Source organism: Ascaphus truei, chromosome 2, assembly GCF_040206685.1.
Source record: "Ascaphus truei isolate aAscTru1 chromosome 2, aAscTru1.hap1, whole genome shotgun sequence".
Taxonomy (NCBI): domain Eukaryota; kingdom Metazoa; phylum Chordata; class Amphibia; order Anura; family Ascaphidae; genus Ascaphus; species Ascaphus truei.
Window position 1 is genome coordinate 369461720 of NC_134484.1, and position 23785 is coordinate 369485504.

A 23785-nucleotide genomic window follows, 5' to 3' on the forward strand; every position below is an offset into this window, starting at 1 on the left:
AAATCCTTTATTTGGGCCTATCAAAATGGTAGTCAAAACGGCTTCAAGGAGTCAGTGCATGCGCTCGTGGAGCACTGGAATCCATAAATCTATTATCACAACAAATCAGAGTATTATGTGCTAATTGTTTAATGTTGTGCAGGCTCTCTTTGTTGTGTTAATTGTTATTAAATTGTTGTTATTAAAAAAAAAAACACAATTTGTTTGTTTTCATCAAGGCTTAATTGAATTTAGAAACTGCTTTAGTCACATCTTCTTGTTGTACCACCATTTTGTCAAATGTGCGTTAGGTTAGGTGTTTGTGATGCCACAGTGCGCCACCACCTCAAGTCACAAAAAAGTGCCAACAGCCCTGGGATGTTGTAATTACATTTGTCTATTAGAAGACGGAAAATATTTTTTTCTGATAATATATTATCTAGTGGGCATTTTAGCTCTAATTCTTTATATTATTGTAGATGGATCTACTCAAATTCTGATGACATGATTAATTTTTCCTTGTGGAAAAAGCTATGCACAAATAAAATAAAATACCATTCCTCTTAAATCACCATTGAAATCCTTTATAATTAACAATTTTTTTTTTTAAATTCAATACTCTCTAAATCCTGCAATGTTGTATCATTGTGAGTATGCTATGCCAATAGATCTGGGGAGCGCAAACTTTTGAAGCTGCTCCCCCTTGTCTTCCCTTCCCCGCTCTCGTGCCCCCCCCCCTACCTTGTATCTGTGTGAAATGACGCTGCGGGGTCATGTGACATCACGCTACGTGCCCCGCGGTGTCATTTGACGTGTGACATCACATCACATGGCCCGCGCTGTAATTTGACGCTGCGTTGTCATGGCGACGCGTCACACAGCCGTCTGAATGGTAAGAGGAGTGTTGCAGGAGCCTCACGTGATCCCCGGCATTTCATGAAATGCCTGGGGGAAGAGCGCGGGGCCTGTGCACTGCCCGCGCCCCCCAGCAATATCTCCCACCCCCCCTGGGGGGCGCACCCCCCAGTTTGCGCACCCCTGCAATAGCTTATCTAAAGGAACAATATTGTACAATTCCATTGATTTTAACAGATTTATTATCATTGTCTTTTTCATTTATACCCAAGATGATTTTCTCATAACCTTAGATTACTTAGCACAGTCTACCACCAATCATTTACAGTACTTCTGGATAAGATCTAATTCCATATCTTATTTGACGTCATTTGTTTCTATGCCTGTCAATCATCTGTGCCTACGCAATCCTGAGAACTGATTATTTCCCGTAGCCTGAGGTACTGTCAAGATTCATCAAGCACAATCACTTGTATTATTATTCCTCTGATGCTGCAATGCTACTCGCATGACCATTTATAGATATGTGATTGAATAGGTACTGTAGCACTACTGAAGTCAGATACATGTCACTCAAACCTTTAGGAGGGTCTGAAGCACAGCTGCCAAAAATATCAGACGAAAAGCCAGATTTATCAAGCTCAGATGCGGTTAACGCATCTAAATTGGTATTACTGTACCTCCCATTCAAATCACAGATCTTGATTAGTCTGGAGTAAAGGGCCTGTAGATACACGCTGGTCTAGTCTTTCTGACTTCAATTTACTGCTAGGAGCTCTAGTTAATTGAAGGACACGTATCTTATGCTCCACAGTGTCATGGTTAAATTAGATATATACATACTGTACATACATACTGTATATACATACAACATATTGTGGGAGCTGCCAAGAGGAAAATTGAAGAATTAAAAATATATATATATTTTAGGATTTTAGACCACAAGATGAAAGGATAAGTGTTTTTAGAAGTACTACCTGTACAATGGGAACAATGCAGCTGCATTTTAGGCTAGTTGATTTAAGAATAGCAAAATGATTAAGGAAGGAGGGGGTTGTGTTCTTAGATCACTGGGCACACTTACTGTAGTGCCGACGAGTATTCTAAAACAAATCTTGGGCAATCACCAACAAGACCCAAGTACATCCTGGGTACATCCTGGGTACATGATGCAACATTTCCCTGACATTTCTGCGGACAGACTAATGTCCCATCAGATTAACAGCGGTCCCTTTCAAACTGAATGGGACTGCCAGGGACCCCTGCTGTGTTAATCCGATGGGCCATTAGTCTCTGCAGAAATGTCACTGAAATGTTTGCAGCATGTACCAAGCATGTACCTGGATCTTGTTGGTGATAGCCCCAGATTTTCCAAGGCAAGTTTAAAGCAAGTTATAGAATACTCGTCGGAGCACCTGCACATAAAAGTTGCTATCTTTATCAAAGGGGTCATTTGTATCATTAGTACTGCTGTGCTGAGGATACAGCATAAAAGAGTGGGCTAGATACAGTATAACAGAAAACAATTGGGACGATAAGTTATAGGGAGAAGAGATAGATCAGTAAGAAGGTAAATGTGTTATGTAGTTGTAATGTCAACATTAGTGTCAATGCCAAGTTTGAAGTTAATGAGAATAATAATGGAATGAGCTGTTAAGGGAATACACAGTACATTCTAAAACAATACCACAAACTAGTATCAACTATAAGTACTTGATTAATGCAAAAAGCCTGACAACTAAATTGGGGGAACTTAAATTAATAGATAAAAAGAGCTAAAGGACATATAATATATGATCGGTATTACTGGAATAGGATCATTTTGTGTAAAGATAATATAGATGTTTTTTATTATCTCAGAAGGTTTGTGCACATAAGAGATGGTGGAGTGTGCTCTTATGTAAATATATATTTAAAACCTATTAAAAGGGAAGAGATTGATGAAAATGTGGAAGCCATGTTGATTGAAATGTCTAACTTAAGCAATTGAGAAAACCAATCAGCTTATTCAAATGCAAAAGGTAGCAATGTTTTAAATATGGCATATTTTTAACAACCTTAACTGGAATAGTGAAATTAGTTTTAGGCTTATAAGTAAAGGAAACATCCAAATAAGACAACGATAAAAACCAAATAGTTGAGGATCTACCTATAAAAGTTGAAAACAACATGACTCAAGCATAACAAATTCAGTAAAAATACTGACTAATATAGAACAGAGGGAATATATAGGAAACAGTGATCATAAAATGATCTCATTGAATAATTTAACCTTGGGTAATAAATATTAAAGTAATAAATCAAAACCAAGATTGCTAAATAAACATGCACAGGTCGAAAGTGAAAGGAATAGAAAGGTGTTCTGATTATTAAACAATAGGACAGAGCCATCACATCAAAATTACAAGGAATATAACACAAGTTGTAAAATCACAATCATATAAGCCTTACTTCAGGATAATAAAATGGAATCAAAAGCAAGAAAACGCAAAGAGGTTTTTTTAAATCTAGTAATAGCAAAAGAATTGGGCTAGAGATTACATGCTTATTTTAGGTTGAAATCAGCATGGAAAATATAGACGAGGAGAAAAGAGAATTTAAGAAACATTTATGCCTCACTATATGGCTGGAGGAGTCTCTGGCACGAGTATCCCAGAGAACACAAGCCAGGGCTTTAGCAATAACTGACAACTGTCTAACAGAGGAAGACATGCAAAAGCAGCTTAACAAAACCAAGGTAAATACTGCACTTAGTCCTTATAGCATTAAACCATTGGTTCTTCATAAGCTCAGCGATAGCAAGAGAAGTATACTTATTGTGGTATAAATATTTGTGTGTGGACACTGACAATTAGACATAACCTACAGTAGGTACATTTAGGCATGCAAAAGCCAGTACTGAAAAGGTACACTGTACATTACTGAAGAGGTTAACAGACATTTCTCCACTTAATGATTTTTTGCAGAATTTCGAATAAGATGATATAACCACACACACCCATGCTGGGCGCAGGCTCCCTGCTACCCTCTTCCCCCTTCCCCCCCCCCCCCATTCCTCCAAGTCAAAAGTTGATACAAAAAAACAGGTCAAAGATATTATGACAATGTACAGCAACAGCTGATGAAAGATAGAAAGGTGGATGGGCGTGTGATTGACAGGTGGATGTTTGTGACATAGTATAAATATATGTTTTTGGGCACTGGTTTTCTTTTCATTACGTTTTGTCAGGAGGACTCTAGTACTCCGAGCTTCGACCAATCTGATGCACTAACTGTTATTGTTTCCATTGAATAAAACAACTACAGCTAAACCCTTTTATAGCGCAATCTGCTACAATGCAGATCCACTTATAACACGGTCTGAGCATGGCTCCCAATTTAAAACAGCTCCATTTCGCTGCGCGAGGACTTACAACATTTTATAACGCAATCCCGGTAATAACGTGGTCCCACTCTGTGGACCCCAAGGACCGTGTTATAATGGGGTTCAGCTGTGTTCTTACATCCAAACGTCTGAGGCTGATCAAAGAGGGTTGAATTAATCTTTTCCAACATTTTCGTGACCTGAGGTGATCTTCTGTTAGATAGAGGATTAAAGAACAATCAATGGGAAAGATGATATCAAAGGGTTCCTAAAAACTCTCAATGAAGAATCAACACCTCCGTGAAGGGAGAAGAGGCGAGGCAGACCAGGTCCACCCATCAGATGTAAAAAAAAATGAGCCAGACGACAATCCAGTGAGTTACACAATATAGTAGTCAAGAATTCAGAAAGGGATATATTTCTAGGAGTATGACGAAATATTTCCTGGTGTTGTTGCAACGGGATAGCTAATTTGAACAATTGAGTTATCTTTAAAATCTGTAAAGGTCAACGCCTAATCGGGCAGTCTGATAAATGTATCTCGGAGCGGGAGTGGTAACCTCCCATTTGGGAAAATTGAGTTTATCCATGAGTTTATAATGAAACATTAAAAAATATAGGATGAAACTTTGTCTTCGGTCAGACTAAATGTATGGTTAAGGTAAACAGGCAAGTGAAAAGACAAAAAAAAATTGCCAATTATTTCATAACGGGGATATAAATATCAGATAAATATAGTTTTGAACATGAAAGAAAAACAAAAGACCAGAATGTTCAAATATAAAACTTGCAACAAATTAACAAAGAACAAGAGACTAATATATAATACTCAGGAAAAACATGGACACCGCTGAGGTAGGGAGGGTTGTGTTCCTCCAGACCGAAACTCCTGAAGACTCAAACCAATCAACTAGATACATTGGACTGGAAGCTGGACACCATCACTGCTACGCTGCAGACCCTCTGCTGTCAACTCAGTGCATCAAGTCCTGCTCCTAACCACCTGGGGATACCCCTTTCTTTTTCTTGGCGCTCCCAACCTAACATTGTCTTCCAGAAGCCAAGAAACACATTTTCCAAGGCTCCTGCTTTAAAGTCAAGTTTCCCTTTTTCTTATCTCCCTGCAGTTTTTGGTATACATACTATTGATTCTAAGGCCTCGGCCAGGCTCCCTGCTGGCGTGGTGAGGCGCGCTGAGGCACAGGGAAAGCGGGTGCTTTCCGGAAGCGCGCTAAGCAAGCACTAAACATGGCCAAAGCCTAAGACTCCTGTTTTAAAGACAACTTCCCCTACTACTTGATTTCCTACAATGTTTGATATCCCTATCCTTGATTCTAAGGCTCCTGCCTTAAAGTTCCCCACAGTATTTGGTATATACATCAGAGACAATTGTATCTCCCTTTGATCCCTCTTCAGTATCTCTATTAACCATTGTTGATTTAAAGGCTCCCGCTTTAAAGACAAACTTTCTTTTTCTAGACTCCTCTGCAGTACCTGGTATAACCACTGCTGCTTTTCATTCTCTCACATCAGAGACATATTTACATAAACCTGACTCCTCTGCAGTTTCTGATGTATCCATTTCTAATCACCAAATTCTCACATCAAAAACTAGTTTACCTCTTACTGATTTCCCTATAGTACTGTACCTTATTTAACTCTTGATAATCCTAGGACCTCCACACCGAAGACAACTTTCTACCTTGCTGATTCCTGTGTAGAGTCTGATGAATCTGTTGCTGATTCCTATACTCCCGCTTTGGCGACAAGCACACTTCTTTCTGATTCCCCTGCAGTATCTGATGCATTCTCTGCTGATTCAATTACCCCCATTGCATAGTTTTCTGCATACTAATTCTATTACAAAGTCTGATGTATCCATGGCAGATTCCAAGGTTCTCATGTCAAAGACAAGATTACTGCTCATGAATTCCCTGGCATCTATATTAATGCATTCTGATGCCCAATTGCCCAAGGGTGATGTTCCTGTAAAGTACACCTAGTTTGGCATAAGTTTTGGATGTTAGCGTATCAATGTGCATTTCAAATGTTAAATGGGAGTCAAACCATATGCCCAAGTATTTAAAACTAGTAACAGGAGTTAGGGTGGTATTAGCATTGGTTCTGATCTGGAGCTCAGTCATTGGAAGCGTTACAAATTTAGCCTTGGTCCCAAACACCATTGTTACAGTCTTGTCAGTGTTTAAAATCAGTTTGTTTTGGGAAATCCAATTTTCAAGTCTGAAAAAGTCAGATTCAAGTATGTGTTCAAGGTCGAGAGAGGCTAGGGTCTGCTAGATCAGTGTATGTTATGCTGGATACAGATAGTAACATTTTAATTGGCCCACTGGTCCCACCAACACTCAAAGAAATGTAAATTGTATAACGATACTCGTCTCCAATAGGAAGCGGACCCATAGAGCTGATGTAGGGGTATATGATCACCAACCAGAGCCAGGGGACAGAGTCATGTTAGAGTAGTCATAGTCAGGATCCAGGCTGAGGTCAAGCCAGCCGGCAAAGATGCAAAATCAGGATATAGGCTGGGGTCAAGGCAGGTGGCACAGGAGCAGTGGTCGGGGTCTCAGGCTGGGTTTCGACACCAGGGAATCCAGGGGAAATAAGGCGCAGGTACTAAGGTGCAGGAACTAAAGCACAATATCTCAAGGGGGCCAGGAACACATGGGATAGCATACCATGTTCGGGAAGGGGCTGGAGTCACTGCTATTTAAAGCCCTAGAACAGGTGTAGATAATTACTAAGTACAGGAAGAGATTTGCGGAAAGAAGAGTAGGGGGGCGCAATACCAGTTTACAGGGAATCAAAAGATATCCCTATCACCCAATTGACAACACACAGTTTAGGTATTGGTGAAGGGAATATAAAAATATGATATATCACAATGTACTCACACGGTCAAGTGTAGTACTTGACAGAGGTGATGGTATCTTTCACAGCTGCCGGCTTTCATCAAAGACCTTTCCTTTATGGAGCTCAGCAATCTGATGCCAAACACTCGTCTGAGTCCTAAAATGAATCTTCCCTAGCTCATACAGTGGTGTATACGTATACAAGGGTGACACTCCACATCATTGTATAAAGATGTAATTTATTAAAATAAAAAGTGAGCAGCAGTAAACTCACATGTGAGACCGCTCCGGTACACGCAGCAAACTCCCGCGTCTCGCTGCATTGTCTTCCGTTGCCCCACGTCCGGTGCTCATGACGCCAGCAGGGCGCTCAAGCCAACTATGGGAGCCGATAGCGGTCAGATGATGCAAAGTCCAGGGCCCCACATGAACTACGCATTTCACAACGTATTGCGTCATCAGGTTCAACCGTAGTTGGCTTGAGCGCCCTGCTGGCGTCCTGAGTACCGGACGTGGGGCAATGGGAGACACGGCTGCGCGACGCGTTCTCACATGTGAGTGTACTGCTGCTCACTTTTTATTTTAATAAATTACATCTTTATACAATGATGTGTGGTGTCACACTTGTATACGTATACAACACTGTGTGAGCTGGGGAACATTCGTGTTAGGGCGCAGACGAGTGTTTGGCATTAGACTGCTGAGCTCCATAAAGGAAAGGTCTTTGACGAAAGCCGGCAGCCGTGAAAGATACCATCACCTCTGTCCAGTACCACACTTGGCCGTTTGAGTACATTGTGATATATTATATATTTATATTCCCTTCACCAATACCTAAACTGTGTGTTGTCAATTGTGTGATAGGGATATCTTCTGATTCCCTGTAAACTGGTATTGCGCCCCCCTACTCTTCTTTCCACATATCTACACCACGAGGATCGCGGGAAGATCCTCGGTTTGGGGTCGAGCAGCAATCAAAACTACTTTGTTTGGGCTAGTATGGTCCACTGTTATTTTCTATTACTATAGCATTATTCAATTTAGAGGGAGCGCCCCTGGTTTCTCTTCTTTTGCACAGGAAGAGATTTGCCAGGATCAAAGATTGCTGTAACAGTCACGTAAGTCAAGTTCCCGCAAAACCCAGGACTGGAACCCTTAAACATGGCTAGTTTCAAGCAAATAGTGAAACATAATCTATAAGACAGATATGCATGTCAATTACTCAATACCGTATATGTGTCCTACCTGCATAAGCAGGCATGTTTACAGGATCAGTTCAGGGTCCTGGTGATGACATTACAGAGGGTGGATGGACAAAAGTGTAATAGAGATTACACGCCTTAAAGGCAGCAACAATGTACAATGCCCCAATGGATTTGTCCAGGATTCAGACAATAGAGATTGATCCAAATGAAAACCAAATACCATTAAATGAATTGACTGTTTAAAGCTTAAAAAACATTCATGGGAAATGTAATTAAGAAAGATGATCTGGCATTTATAGACCTGATGGCGAATCAAATTCCCAGGTTCCTGTAGTCGTTTAGAGTAATGTTGAAGAGACAGGAAGGTCTAGACCCGTCAAAAATATTTTGCAAAAGTGGTATGATCAAACTAAGTCACAATTAACCCCCCAAACCAGTGTTCCTAAATCCAAATATATAGTTGTAATAAACAAAGGTCAGATCAAATATTTTAACTGTGAAAAACTAGGATATTTCAAACAATATTGCAGACAAAGACCCAAAGATATAATGGGAAGAGAAGGAGAGAGAAGTGAGGAAGATAGATTTGGAGTGGAAAGAAATGGTTATGAAAACAGAGGAATGGAGCCAAAACATGATACAGGGCATGCTAGATTAAACCCATTGTCTAGTTTGGATATGCAAGATGGCCCGTAAGCCTCTTTGCTGAGAGAAGCAATCAAGATAGTAAAGGATGGAGTCAGGGTAGGTGAGGGAAGTAGAAAAGGGGTGACAGCCAACACAATAGATCCACAGTAGTGGTGTTGGACCCCTAAAATGTCCGTTGTCATTCACATTACAAGAGACTAATAGCAGACCCTGTGTTCAAGGCAAGATTAGGGGCCATCCAGTATGTATGTCTTTATTGATATAGTTCTATTAATGTACATAGCGCTTCACAGCAGTAATACACGTGACAATCATATAAATAACAAATAATACAAATAACACATAAAGGGAAGAAGTGCTTCAGACATAAAAGTAACATTTAGGAAAAGGAGTCCCTTCTCTAAAGAGCTTACAATCTAATTGGTTGGTAGGAAGACCGTACAGAGACAGTAGGAGGGCATTCTGGTAAGTGCGTCTGCAAGGGGCCAATGTTTATATATGAGGTATAAATTATCAGCGATTGAGCTACTCATATGCTTCCTTAAGCAGGTGTGTTTTAAAGCGGGTCTTAAAGGTGAATAGAGAGGGTACTAGTTGGATATTGAGGGGAAGGGCATTCCAGAGGTGTGGGGCAGTCAGTGAGAAAGGTTTAAGGCGGGAGAGGGCTTTAGATACAAAAGCGGTACACACTTTATTGGATAGACATGAAGCTGTTAGTTTAACTACAGACCTGCCAGACCCCAAACCCAGTATTCAAATCACAATGACGTGTCTGTCGGGAGGAGGGGTATCAGCCATGTTAACCACTACTATACCAGTGGAGATCCAAGGTGCTAAATTCATAGATAAATGATGGGTGTTTGAATCAAGAGGCAATCCTCATTAAGGGTAATATGAGATACCATGGCTTATTAGTAGATCTGTGTAACACGATGATGTGGAAAGGCCCAAAAATAACTACCCACACCAAACATGTGCTCTCAAATCACATGTATTTAAAGTAGTGATGAAATGGATGTGTGAAAATGTCTGTACATGACAAATTCCCTAATTAATGAACATATTACAGGATAATATGCAGGTGTGGGTCACATCTAAAACAGATATTTGGGCCGGCCCACAACATGCAAGTGACAGCGACAGTACAAATTCCCAGTTAAGGACATACCATCTGTACAGTTAACAATTAAGTCATTGGTAGAGCAAGGGGTGCCCAGACAATGCAATTCAATTAACAATTCTCCAATTTGACCAGTTTAAAAAAATAATAATAATTAAAAAAAAAAAGATGGCACATGGCGCCTCACTATTGATTATCGAATGCTAAATAAAGTTACCCCCAATAACTCTGGTGGTGGGTAGTATGCCTGACCTTTTGTCAAAGCTATCTCAAACAGCATAGGTACTGTGTCCTGGACTTATCAAATTAATTTTTCAGTATCCATGTGGTCCCCGATTGCCTACAGTCTATCAATGCCCGCAACAGTTCCTTGCCTGCTACTGTATATTGTGTATGACTTTAAAGCAGTAGTTCAAGTAATATCCTACATGTGTGTTTATTTTTAAATAAATCAGTTCTGTACTATGAGAAAATACTCGTAGCATAAAAAAAAAAATGTGTTTTAAAAACAGTTTTAATGTTTCTAATGTAGGAAGCATTTCCAAAGTGACAGCCCCCTTCCCCTTCTGATAGGCTCTGGCTCTTGAGACCATAGAAAAAAATAATCTATATAGATCACAGCTCCACCTTTTATGTACCCAGGACAAAACTACAGTTCTTCACTTTCATTAAACTATCAGTGCAACAATTGTATCTAGTAACTGCCCAGTCAATCATATTCCAGGAACTACATTGCCCAAAATGCTGTGCAAGAACTGAATTAAATAGTCCCGAGCAAGTGATTGGTTACAGGAGAACAGATCGATTTGCATCTTAGCTAATCACTTGTCAGTGTGCAGATTGTATTGATGCACATATTGAATGGGAAAAATATATATATATATTTTTTAAACGGCAGCTTTAACTGCAGCTTTAAGGAGACTGCAAAGGTGTCCTCCTGGCAAGGTCTCGTGGGATAGAGCCCCACCATGGCCACTTTAGGAAAATATTTGATTCACCCTGTGATTATGCTCCTTGTGGTTACTGTGTGTTCTTCAGATCATAATGTGTTGCTGGGTGAAATCATATTTCACGCTTGCAGATGGCTCATTTTAGAAGCCAAGCGGCTCCTCTAATGTATGTGAAATAAGTGAAATGATCTAACAAGTTTGCAACCTCATGACACATTGATACAAGAAAGATATTGCTGTTTCCATAAGATGTGTTTAAATAAAAGAATTCATGTACAGGTTCTACCCCAAAAGAAATAACAATGTACATTTTAGGTAAAAAAAACGTTAGTACTGAAAAGGTGAACATTACTGAAGAGGTTAACAGACATTTCTCCACTTGTCACACAAGCCAGATGCTTTTTGCTGAAGTTGTAAGAAGAGATAACCGCACACCACTCACGCTGGAGGAAGCCCCCTCCTCAGAGTCAAAAATTGATACAGATAAGGAGGTCAAAATGTTCCCTCGGCTGAAAATAAGGCAGCAGGCAGTGACTAATCCCTTTATCTAAACACAAAGCAAAACCAAAAAAGTCTGGGCAATTCCAGAGATGCTCCAGAGGGGAAAGAAAAAGTGAAAAACAAAAACATTTATATAGGTAGCAAAATAAAAAAGGTATAAAGCATATACTCAGAGGGCCTACAATAGGCATATACTGTAGGATGTAATCCACCATCAAGGTTTTCCAGGTCTTGTCAACCAGGGGATTACATCCAATATGCCTATTTTTAGGCATTCCATGTGAGTGCATTTTTTATATTCTTTGTAGTTTTCCATCATGTAAATATATACTGTATTAAATATATATTTACCTTTTTGTTTTCACTTTTTCTTTCTCTTCTGTAGCATCTCTGGAATAGCACAGACTTTCTTGGTTTAAATATGGTAGTATACTGTAGGTTTACCATATATGTGAAAGACATAATGTATTGCCAGTGTGCCTACTGCTTACAGTGATTTTGATAGTTAAACTGTAGCTTGACTTCCAGAATACATTAACTTGGTTAACCAGCTCAAGGAAATGGATTCCACAAACATGACATTTTTCAGAACCTTTACAAATAATATACATAGCTGTTGTCCATCTTCAAGCTTTTAAGACACTCCGATCGAGTCCTGGCTTTTGGAACTGTTATCCTTTAGCATTTAGTAATTTGTCTCTTAGAATTTATAAATATGAAAAGTAGCACCACAAAACAGAGAATACTTATGTACAGTATATGTGGTACAAATAAAACCTAAACAAACATGTCCTGAAAGTCTGAAGTTAGTTGACAATCGTGTATGGATGTTTTTGTTAAGGGGGTGGGTGGGACTTACAATAGAGTTTAAAGGGCAGAGCACCCCTTCAAAGTTTCTGAATTGTTAAACATTAAAATGTGATAACTGGTCTATATTAATTTTAATTTTGTTGGGTAAAGCGACCAACCCCATAGTTCTAAAGCAATTTATAGAAATTCCTAGTGCAGAGAAATTTGCATCACTATGTATTAAAAGCTCATGTTGGGGGGGTGCGCACATGACATCATAGTGAATGGCAATGTTCTGAATCAGCTCAGTGGACTCTGCTGAACAGATTGCCTATATAACCTTCCAAAACTCACAAAAGTTACCTCAAAACCACCTCTACCGCTGTGGGAACTAGCGGAGATGCTGCCGAAGGACAAAAAAATCATGCTCCAGAACTGACCCGTTTCTTCCTTAAAAGCAGAAAGCCGGTTGCAGACCCCAACAATAACGGTGGGATGCAAGCACACATGAGGGACTTGTCAAAATCAGATCATGAGCAGGAGAGGGAAGAAAATGCTCAAATCACCCCACAAGCCCTGAGAGAGCTATTCAAAGGGATGCAGGGGGAGTTTCGAGACAGCTTTGGACAAAGCTGTGGCTCGGTTTAAATCAGGTTTGGCTGATCTGACTGCAAGGACAACACAGCTTGAAAACAAAATGGAGGAATCCTTTCAGAGTCAGGGCTCAACAGAAGATGAGGTATTCAGTCTCAATGAAAAGATCAGAAGCCTGAAAGATAACAGTGACAACCTGGAAAATCGTGAAAGAAGGCAGAATCTCAGGGTAAGAAACTTACAAAGGTTGTAACGTGACACCCAGGAACCAGACGTGGGGTAGAAAAAAAAAACACACAAATAGTGCAATTGTACATATTAGTGTGTATTCTTAGGTAGAAGAGAAATTGATGCACTTACAGGTTATCTGGATAAAGTAAGCATGTAATGCACTTAAATGGGCAATCAGCAGATAGATTTGGGGAATATGATATCAAGCCTCAGGATAGAATGGTTATCCTAAACCCAATGCTGTTGAAAAGGTGTCCAGGATCACTTTAGGGTTGTGAGAATATCAGAATTTTTCTCCAGTGCGGTTTAGAGAAAAAAAGAAAATGGACATAGTACAAGTATTGCTTTTTTTTTTCAACTTTCACTTTTTATTTGTGGATATCAGATATACAGAATCTCACCTCCCATAGGCGTACATTACAGACAGTCCACTTTTAACAGCTGTCAACAATAACAGCATCAGACGAACAACATAAAAGGAAGCAAGACAAGACATACTCGACTCACAAGACTGGGGGGGTACACAGAGGGTGAGGGGGAGGAGGGGGGGTGATCTTGCGAAGCTCTGGAGATGGGTCCGTGCGACCCGGAGTGACTGCGTCCTGTCTCCACTGATCTTACCGCATAATGTAACTGCTGGGTGGCTCTGTCTAGTGTATCCCTACGTCCATGTCTAGTCTGTCCCGTCCAAGGAGAACGCATTTGTTATTATTAATGCAAAATTGTGGCGGCGTCCACCCCTGGGATGTTGGTTTGGGCTAACCACGGGTCCCAGACTTTTAGAAATTTGGTGCCAGAGTCGTTGACCCAACTCGTCAACTGTTCCATCTGGCAAACGTGCCAAATTCGGTTCCTAATTTTGGGGATAATTGGGATCTCATTCTGCTTCCACAATGCTGCGATCTCACACCGGGTGGCGGTCGCGAAGTGCATGACCAATTTGTGTGTCGTTCTAGACATGTCCTGGGGCCGCCTGCCCACAAGGAACAGCCACGGGTCCAGGGGGATCTCTAATTCGAGAATCCCTTGCAACCAATCTCGAATGTCTTCCCAAATCGGGGCCACCCTTGGGCAAGACCACAGATGTGTTTAAGGTCAGCTAATTCACCGCACTGTTTTGGGCAGTTCGGCGAATAACCCCTGACAAATTTAGCTAATTTAGCCGGGGTATGGTACCACCGCACAAGTATTGCTTTTAATAACAATAAAAAATAGTAAACATATAGTGTTAAACGTACATGATACAGGTAAAAAATTAGGCATTGAGACCACCTAGGTCACAGTGTGGATGCCGCCGCAGACCTCCGCCGATGCTCCGATCCAAATTTCTCCTCCGCATTGGCAAGTATTCTATGCTAGCAGTGCTAGCCTCCACAGGAAGAAGAGCAGCAATCAGATGTCCCAATGGACATGGAATGGGGGGTTACAGCAGTGAAAAGTCCAGCCCTATGCGTTTCACAGCTAAACTGCTTTTTCAGGAGCATCAGTATAATTGTGCTTCAGAAGCTCCAGGTTTAAATAGCTCAGCGTTCTGTGACATCATTGCATTGACAGATACAATTTTCAAAGCTTTATACAAAATAAACAACAGAACAGCCGCAACAATCAAGGCTCAAAAGCAAGATAGCAACAAAACTGTCTACAAAGTAACAGATGGAAACTTCCATCTCTGGGTATAAAATAAACACAGCAAAGTCTGAAGCCCTTAACCGAAATCTCTCGGAATCAGAAGGGACGTTAATTATATTGATGATCAGCTATTGTTGGAATAAGGCAAAATTAATATACCTGGAAACCTTTCTAACTAAAAATGATCAATCATTATACAAATATAATTATTCAGAGTTATTTACCAAAACCAAACACAAACTTTTAACTTGGAATAAATATCATATCTCTTGGATGGGCCGTATCACATCCGTAAAGATGAATATCCTGCCGAGGCCACTGAATTATTTTCAAACACTTCCGATCCCTATCCCAATAAAATATTTAAAAGAACTACAAAATAAAATTATGCAATTTATATGGTGTAACAAAAGACCAAGGGTATCGAGATCAGTTCTGCTCGCATCTAAGGAAAGAGGGGATATGGCGGTGCCAGATATCAGGAAGAACTACTTGGTCACTCACCTAAAACAAATAATATTTTTCCATTCAAAAACAAATCTCTATAGATCAGTAGAACTAGTAAATATGTTTAATAAAACAGTAGCATTGCTGGCATTCCTATCAAAAGGAAAGCTAGTTAGACAAACCAAACCAGGCATTTTTGATTCTGCAGTCATAAGATTTACACTTAAAATTTGGCAAAAGGTCAAATCACAATACCAAATAATATCAGCGCTATCGAGACTTGCCGGCCCAAGACTTTATACTAACTGGTTTGACACATGGAAGGCCAAAGATATCCAAGATATAGGAAATCTACAGTACTGCTTAAGGGTAAATCGATGCATTTTGAGGAATTTTGTGAACGATACTCGATCCTGAGATCAGAGGTATTTAATTATTTACAATTATGTCACTACGTCAGGCCGATATCCCCAAATGGGATTTTCCAAGAATCTACTGTATTTCAGGAGCTATGCAGACATAGGAAATATCAAAGGGGGCTCATCTCAACCCTATATCAAGACCTTATTCCTTCTGACACTAACATTTCCCACGGACATAAATAAATGGAGCAATGGGCACATAGTCTTCAAGTACAAATCACAATAGAGGACTGGGAGAACATATGGGACAATGCAGCGAGTACATCCATATGTACAACAACAAAGGAGAATATATATAAAATTATCTCTAGATAGTATCATACTCCCTGGAGGTTGAAGCAGATTTTCCTAGGGGCCACGGACCTATTTTGCAGAGGCTGCGGAAGGGTGGGTGATATTGGCCATATTTGGTGGTTTTGTCTGAAAATACTGAGGTTTTGTGGGTAATAGTGCAGAAACTGACTATAGAAATAAAAATACCATTAGGCCCGCTTACAATGTTCCTGGTTAAACCAATTGAGAATATGAACAGACAAACAAATAAAATTATGTCACATATGTTGATTGCAGCAAGTTGCTCGATTGCAAGGGCCTGGGAAAAGACCCAGCCTCCCTCTAGGAGAGAGGTCATACAGAGAGTAAATTAAGTCAAAACAATGGAGAGATTAACAGTGTTTTTAAGACAGAAAGCAAGAAAATTCTATAAAGTGTGGGATCCCTGGAACCCCAGGGAGAGATCTGGTTATCCCATGGGGGAACATGAAAATGTGTACAAGCAATCTGAGGAGGTTCTATCAGGAAAATGAATATAACAGTGTATGTTATGATGTTGTATTAAGGTAATATGTATACTATTGTTTTATATGGTGGTAACCCCCTCCATCCCTTTTTATTTTGTAACCCCACGGTTGTTTGAAAAAACAATAAAAAATAAGTTTTAAAAAAGTTCATGTTTGGCTTCATTCACTAAATCAGGGGTGTGCAAACTTTTTTGCTGTGCACCACCCCCCCCCCCCCCGCCCCGTCTGCTCTCCTCCATTGTTGCTCCACAGGGTCGTGTGATGTCACGTCATGTTGTCATGACCCACTGCGTCATTTGATGTCACGTTACAATGGCAACTGTGACATCACATGACCCAACGGTGTAATTTGATGCCGTGTTGCCATGATCACGCATCCTGAATCCGGCTGAATCTCGGTAAGTAGAGGTTGCAGAGGCCTCGCGCGGTCCCCCGGCATTTAATTAAAATGCATTGGGGCAGAGCGCGGGACCTCTGCAACACCCTCGCCCCCCACCAAAAATTCTTGCTCCCCCCAGTTTGCAGACCGCTGCCCTAAGCCAGGGGTGTGCAAACTTATCTTCATGCGCCCCCCCTTCCTCCTCTCCTCTCCGGCTCGCCCCCTCCGCACGGCCCCGGCATCAAATTACGTTGCGGGGTCGTGTGACGTCACAGTTGCCATGGAGACTCGTCATTGGAACCAAGGTAAGTAAACCAGTTACAGAGGCCACACGCAATCACCAGCATTTATTTTAAATATTTTAAATGTCTTCGGGGAAGCGTGGGGCCTCTGTAACACCCGCGCCCCCCAGACAATCTAGCGACCCCCACTTTGCGCACCATTGTACTATGCAATGCTACAGTTTTGGATAAATAAATAATAATAGTGAAACAAGGTAGTGAAGGCTGGTCCAAGTTCATTCCTCAAGGTCCACCAACGGGCCAGGTTTTCAGGGAATTGCATATTTTTGCAAGTTACTATATATATATATATATATAATTAAAAGTAGGTTAATTGGTTGCTTGTGTGTTAAGTAAATCAATCTTGAAACCCTTGCCTGTTGGTAGCCTATTTGAGTTTGTTCCAACCCGTGTTAGTGAATGAGACACATTGACAATAACCTAACATAGAATTCTATGAAGTTATAATAAAGCAGAAAAAAAAAGACTGACAATGTCATACAAGAAAAATGAAGGTTGATAAAACAGAAACTAAACACATCACAAAACACCCCCCTCCCTCCTTTTTCTCTTACCTCCCCTTGTCCCTCCTTTCTCTCACATCCTCCTCCCCCTCCTTTTTTCACATTCCCACCCCCCTCCTTTCTCTCTCACCTCCCCCTCTCCCTCCTTTTTCTCTCACATGCCCCTCTCCCTCCCTTTCCTCCCACCTCCCCCGTCCCTCCTTTCTCTCATTTCCTCCTCCCCCTCCTTTTACTCACATTCCCATCCCCCTCCTTTTTCTCTCACCTCCCCCTCTCCATCCTTTTTCTCTCACCTCCCGCTCTCCATCCTTTTTCTCTCACATCCCCCTCTCCCTCCTTTTTCTCTCACATTCCCCTCCATCCTCTCTCACCTCCCCCTCTCCTTCCTTTTTCTCTCACATCCCCCTCTCCCACCTTTTCCTCTCACATCCCCTCTCCCACCTTTTTCTCTACACATCCCCCTCTCCCACCTTTTTCTCTCACATCCCCTCTCCCTCCTTTCTCTCACCTCTCCACCTTTCTAATAGGCCATGCGTACATGGCCTAGTAGAAAAAAATTGCGCTTAAAAAGCTTCATGATTTTTTCCATTCTTTTGTAGGTAATACAAAGTAATACTGTAAGAGCTACAGTATATACTGTAACTAGCTGTATGTATTATCACCATGCACTGTGTCGCTAATTACAGCACTGAAGTGTCTACATTAAATGCTAGAAGCTTTTATATTAATCAATTTCATTCACGTTAAACAAGGTTAATACCAGCTTATCTGGTGCATAAACAGCACAGCAAAATTACAGCAAGGTATTCTATACCTGATACATATGGCAATATTAACATGTGCATTAAGCAACTCCTCTTACTGGTATGTGCAACCACTTCCTTTATCCCTGGCTGACCTACACTTGGCAAAGTCTCTGCAAGGTATCTTGATACATTGATTTGCAAGATGATTCGCACATCATATGAAGACAAAAAATGCCCTTTTTGTATCACTTTAAACATCTTGAGAAATCAATTTTTACCAATTATATAACTAATGTACAGTATAGATTAACACTAAGACAGAATAGCTAAGGTTATAAATACACATTACTGTATATTCATGATGTGTTAATGGTTCCAAAGACCATATTTTCTAAATACAGCTATGCTGCAACATACCAGTGCTGAAGACACTTGACAACTTATTCAAGTGTGTCGTAAGCCGTCTTCCAGCACCAGAAAGTGCCTTATGCCATTGCACTAGTAAATACAGGCCTACATGTTTTCATTATAGAGTAAATCATTTGAATCTTCCTAAATCTTTATATGGTTCTGCTATTGATAACATGGGCAGACATGTTCTGAATAACACAAGCACATGATTGTTGCTAATGAGACAAAATAAAAACAAAAAACATTTGAAGTCGTTTTGTGGCCAAGAGAAAGTGGAAAGCATATTACATTAGATAGAAAACCTACGTAGTTCAAAATAAACATCTTGTGCCAGATAACACCAAGGACGTTTGCTAAAAGGGCTTGCCATTTACTGGCCAAATATGGTGAGATTCCACAAGCTACTAAATAGAGTTTGGGCACAGCGTCCCAGAAGATAATAAACACCTGGGGTTTTGTGAGAAGAGATGTGTTGCCAGGTGGTGACCTAGCAATTCTAAAGAGCACACCTAACAGTTCATGTGTCTCTCTGCTCTTTATGAGCAAAAAAAAAAAAAAATAGACTGCAAGCTTTCTGAGATAGTTTCATAGTAGTTTGCACAGGATAGTGTGAGCCAACAACACTATGCTAAATAAAATTACTATAAACATATTTGCACATGGAAAATAGCTGAGCTACTATTAATACAGTAACAATAATATTACATCCTAGATAAAGTAATAGTACGTATGCCAGGGTGTTGAAATGAATAGCCAGAAAATCATATTACATTTCGTATGCATGAGTCTGTGTGTGCCCTTTCTGAGCTACATGATCGTGTGAATAAATGTATTTTTAAAAGCTCAAGCTAAACAATATTTAAATTGTTTTTGAAGGCAAGAAAAAAAAAGCCATTGACAGCTGAATGTCATAAAAAAATGTTTGAACTTTCATATTAAAAAACGATATCACTCATTGCATTGATTTTTCAATTTAATATGATGCACAGAATGACAGATCTATTATCTGGTATGTTATCCGTGTCACATTTGACGACCCTGCTGCATTAATACGTTTAGTCACAGGACACTTACAGAAATGTTTCTGCAAAGTGTATTGTACAGTAAATGCATGTTATCTGCTCCCTTGACAATCAACTGTAGGTGCAAATTGCTGCTAATATACCCTTTGTCAAGTTACAAGCAGCAGCGAGCCTAGCTATAAGGGTTAACGATATAATTATACTCCATACACCTCTCGGTTGTGAGAGTGTGGAGGCAACCTACTGTACTGTAATTAACAAACTTAGTGCTTAAGGGATACAGTATGTGGCACCATTCAGTAGGTGTAGTTCCCTCCTGCATTAAAAGTGAGTAGTGTGCATTCCTAAATTCACTGAAAGTGGTAACAGACCATGTATTTGTTCCTGATGTCATTAAAATAGTAAACTTGTCACATAGATCTATTCTGCTGTATGCTGCCTAATGAACTGATACTAGAGAGAGATGCACAGTCTGTTACCTTCCATCTGCCCGGCAGTGTTGGTGCTCTGGCTGTTCATTGATGCCTCTGGTCACTGAAGGTGGCTGCTGCTTTCTTCGCCTTAGGGCTCCCAAATCATATCTCGGCCTCAGGAGAAATTACTGCGGGTGTCCACTGCACACGTTAATAAATTACAGGTGTCTGGTTTCAGTGCCGCTGTCTCCACCCTGGCTTAAGACTGTCCTTTGGCTGCAGCTGCTGCCTCAGTACTGCTCTCCAAAACCAAACCAGGGATCTATTAATACAGAGACCAGCTGGCCCTTATCCAGTCTGTACAGAATGGGGGGGAAAAAAGCCTCATCTTAGACCAGATGGCTAAGAGGGAGGGCTACCACTTAAAGCTGTAATAATACACTATGCTGACCCTTGCCAGTCAAGGTTTGACATTGCACACCTTCTTTCAGATTTCTAAATGTTTATTATACTGTATATCCAAATCAGTTGCTTTTAACTTACTGTATATGTCAGTGGGTGTTATAAACTCACAGTGCTGTAAAACCCAAGGCCTGTTAATGAAAATAAAGTGATGTTTTTTTTTCTTGTGATAATCCTTTTGTTTGACTAGTATTCCAGCAGTGTAACATCATCAAAACAAATGAACCCTTAATCTTTTAATATTTGATTGTCTTCTTAATTAAAAAGCACATCCTTTGTGAAAGGAGCAATTATCTTGTGTGAATTTATTGCAGTTCACTGGGTGTAAACCTATGTATTTGCTTGTCAGTGTGCTCTAAGCTTTACAGTATGTCTGTAGATCCAAGTAAGTTTGGGAAAAATAGAATGCTAGGTTATATATATTGCTGAGGACTTTAGGGGTCCATTTTTCACATGCACACCCACATATTAACATTGCTTCTTGAGTATAATCTTGTAGCGCCTGACCTTCTATACTTTATCTATGTAGTCAGTGTGTGGGTCTGTATGGGTGCTTCTCAGTGCATATAAAGTATGTGAATGACAATCAGCATGTGTCAGATCCTCCAAGTGTACCGATCTGGCAGGCAGTGTTCCGGCCCCCAAGCAGTACAGTATATTGGCTTGTACGGTTTCTGCTACTTTGGCACACACTTCTCCTGCGACCACGGCCCAATCAGAATTTTCCATGACACTGATATGCTGGCCATGCGGCATCACTACACGGCCAGCCTATCAGCGTCGCCAAATATTATGAAGATTGTTTTATAGCAAACAGGGCAATATTTGGATTGGGGTGTGTTGGGTGTTCCTGCACTTTTTTACGGATCAACAAGAAACTACATGGGAGAGAGTGTCCCTGTCAATTTCTATTAATATTTGTGGCTGCATGACAGTATACTGGATGTTGCTGTGAGTGTATCTGTGTTGTATGCAGGTCAGTGTGTTTGAGTATTTGGAGATGCCAGAGAAGGGAATTTTATTTCTATTTTTTTTTTCAGTTTTAATTGCACTGAATCTGATTTATTCATTTTAACCCTTCAGACACTTTCACATATTTCACAATGTTTATTCCATAAGACAAAACACACAGAATCCCGGCAAGCTCAAGAAGCCCCAAAACATACTACAAAAAATATATATATATATGTATATATATATATATATATATATATATATATATATATATATGTCAAAAGGAGAGCTACTGAGCGTGGCTAAATGTATACAACAAAAGACAACAAAATACTTAAAAAAAATTCCAGCTGGTCTCAGCTGTTTAGATGTTAGTGACCCCTCCCCCACAGGGTTTAAGCTCGCCCCTCCCCACTTTCCAAGTTAGCACGTCTTTTTCATGTTACTGGGTTTGGACAGATTTAATGTGATCATTCTCCCTCCAAATATAGGTAAAGGAGAAATTGAATCAGGTAGTGTTAGGACCTGCTAATGGTTATGCCTTGATGTGGCTTGCAGGCTTATAACACTTTGGCCAAAGGGTTTAACTAAATGACCCCTTTTCAAGAGAATATATAGGTATTTCACTGTGTATTTTTGTCATATTGGATGTACTGTAGCATCGGGCATTTCTGACTTTTTTTATTCCATAAGACAATAAGAAATATTATGCATTTAGTGTAAGCACCTGCTTAAATGGGGTTTACCTTGATGGGGTGTTTTGTCAAAAGATGCAACTAAATGTAGAATTTCACTAATAAATTGCAAGCAAATTTGGGAGGAGCACAGGATTTTTTGCATTTGTTTTCCATTAAATGTATGGCCAATTGTCTTCCCTAGCAGCATACTCAATAATGTAAAGTTTTTTTTATAGGTGTGTGGCCACTACTTTTATTTTCTGAGCACCTGGTCAATTCTCTAATTAGCAAATACTGTAGGTATAAAACATTTCTACACTGTGGTTACCTGAAAATCTAGCTAGATAGAGAGGTACCTCACTCAAACCTGATAGTATTAATCACACACACAGTGTGTGTACAGTATATATATATATATATATATATATATATATATATATATATTAGAAATACATATATACGTTCATACATATATACACACACACAGTGTGCTACCTGGAAGATATTTAGAGCAGCAAAAATAGAACACAGGGTACCAAGAGAAAGAAATCCCTTGTCTGTGCACTAAAGTATTGACGTGATGAATGATCTTCTTATACATTTTATGAGACATACTATTAAAATTAGGCATATAAATATGATTGTAAATAACTTATCATCTGAGATCTGAATCCAAACAACTGTTCATGGTCCCAAGGTTCAGCCATGTATCCGGCCGCTCCTCCTTCTCATACCGTGCACCCCAAAACTGGAACAATCTACCGGAGACTCTCACAGTCACCACCAGTTAAAGTTCTTTCAAAACTAAAGCTGTCTCACATTTTAATCTGGTCTGTAGCTGTTACATACGCCTATAATATATATTATCTCTAACTGTGCATGCAATGTTTGTATATAATGTATACCCTGTTCACTTATGTAACTATGTATTGTAACCATGTATTATGTATTATTTGTCATCTTAACTCTATGCCCAGAACATACTTGAAAGCGAGAGGTAATTCTCAATGTAAGTACTTCCTGGTAAAACATTTTATAAATAAATATAATAATGAAAATAAATAATAAAAAGAACATCCAAATGTTCTAAGATGGGGTACACTGTCCTGGTTAAGTCACAGGACAATTCGGTGAGTTCAAAAATCTGATTGTAAGTCGATTTGCAAACAAAATTGCCTGCTACATGCAACTATGTGTCTCTTATTATGTTTGAATAGTAAGGACACCGTGATACAATGTATTAGAAGACAGAATGTGGAAGAAAATATGTATCTATAGGCGCCTATTCAAACAATAACAGTAAAAAAAGGATATAAAAACCAAGCCTGTTGAACGATCAGGAAATGACTCCTCAGGGTGTGCTGAAAAAGAAGAAAGCACAATACATAGCGTGATACTGTTGTATAAAGGGACAAACAACACTAAAGACAACATACAGCTGAGAGATCAAATAGGTGAAAATATTAAAATATTAAGGTAAAAACATTTAATAACAAAATTCATAAGCATACA

General features: G+C 39.8%; 1 protein-coding gene across 3 annotated transcripts in view; it reads right to left on the bottom strand.

Moving 5' to 3' along the window:
- GADL1 (glutamate decarboxylase like 1) overlaps positions 1-20540 on the bottom strand; it is a 311010-nt gene extending 290470 nt beyond the window's left edge. For 2 of the 3 annotated variants that reach the window (XM_075587018.1, XM_075587016.1), the window contains exon 1: positions 20247-20540. In XM_075587018.1, coding sequence (XP_075443133.1) covers positions 20247-20286 — 40 coding nt within the window. In that variant the 5' untranslated portion in view covers positions 20287-20540. The remainder of the gene's footprint in view (positions 1-20246) is intronic. The other variant, XM_075587017.1, reaches the window with a different exon arrangement.
- Positions 20541-23785: the final 3245 nt, after the last annotated feature.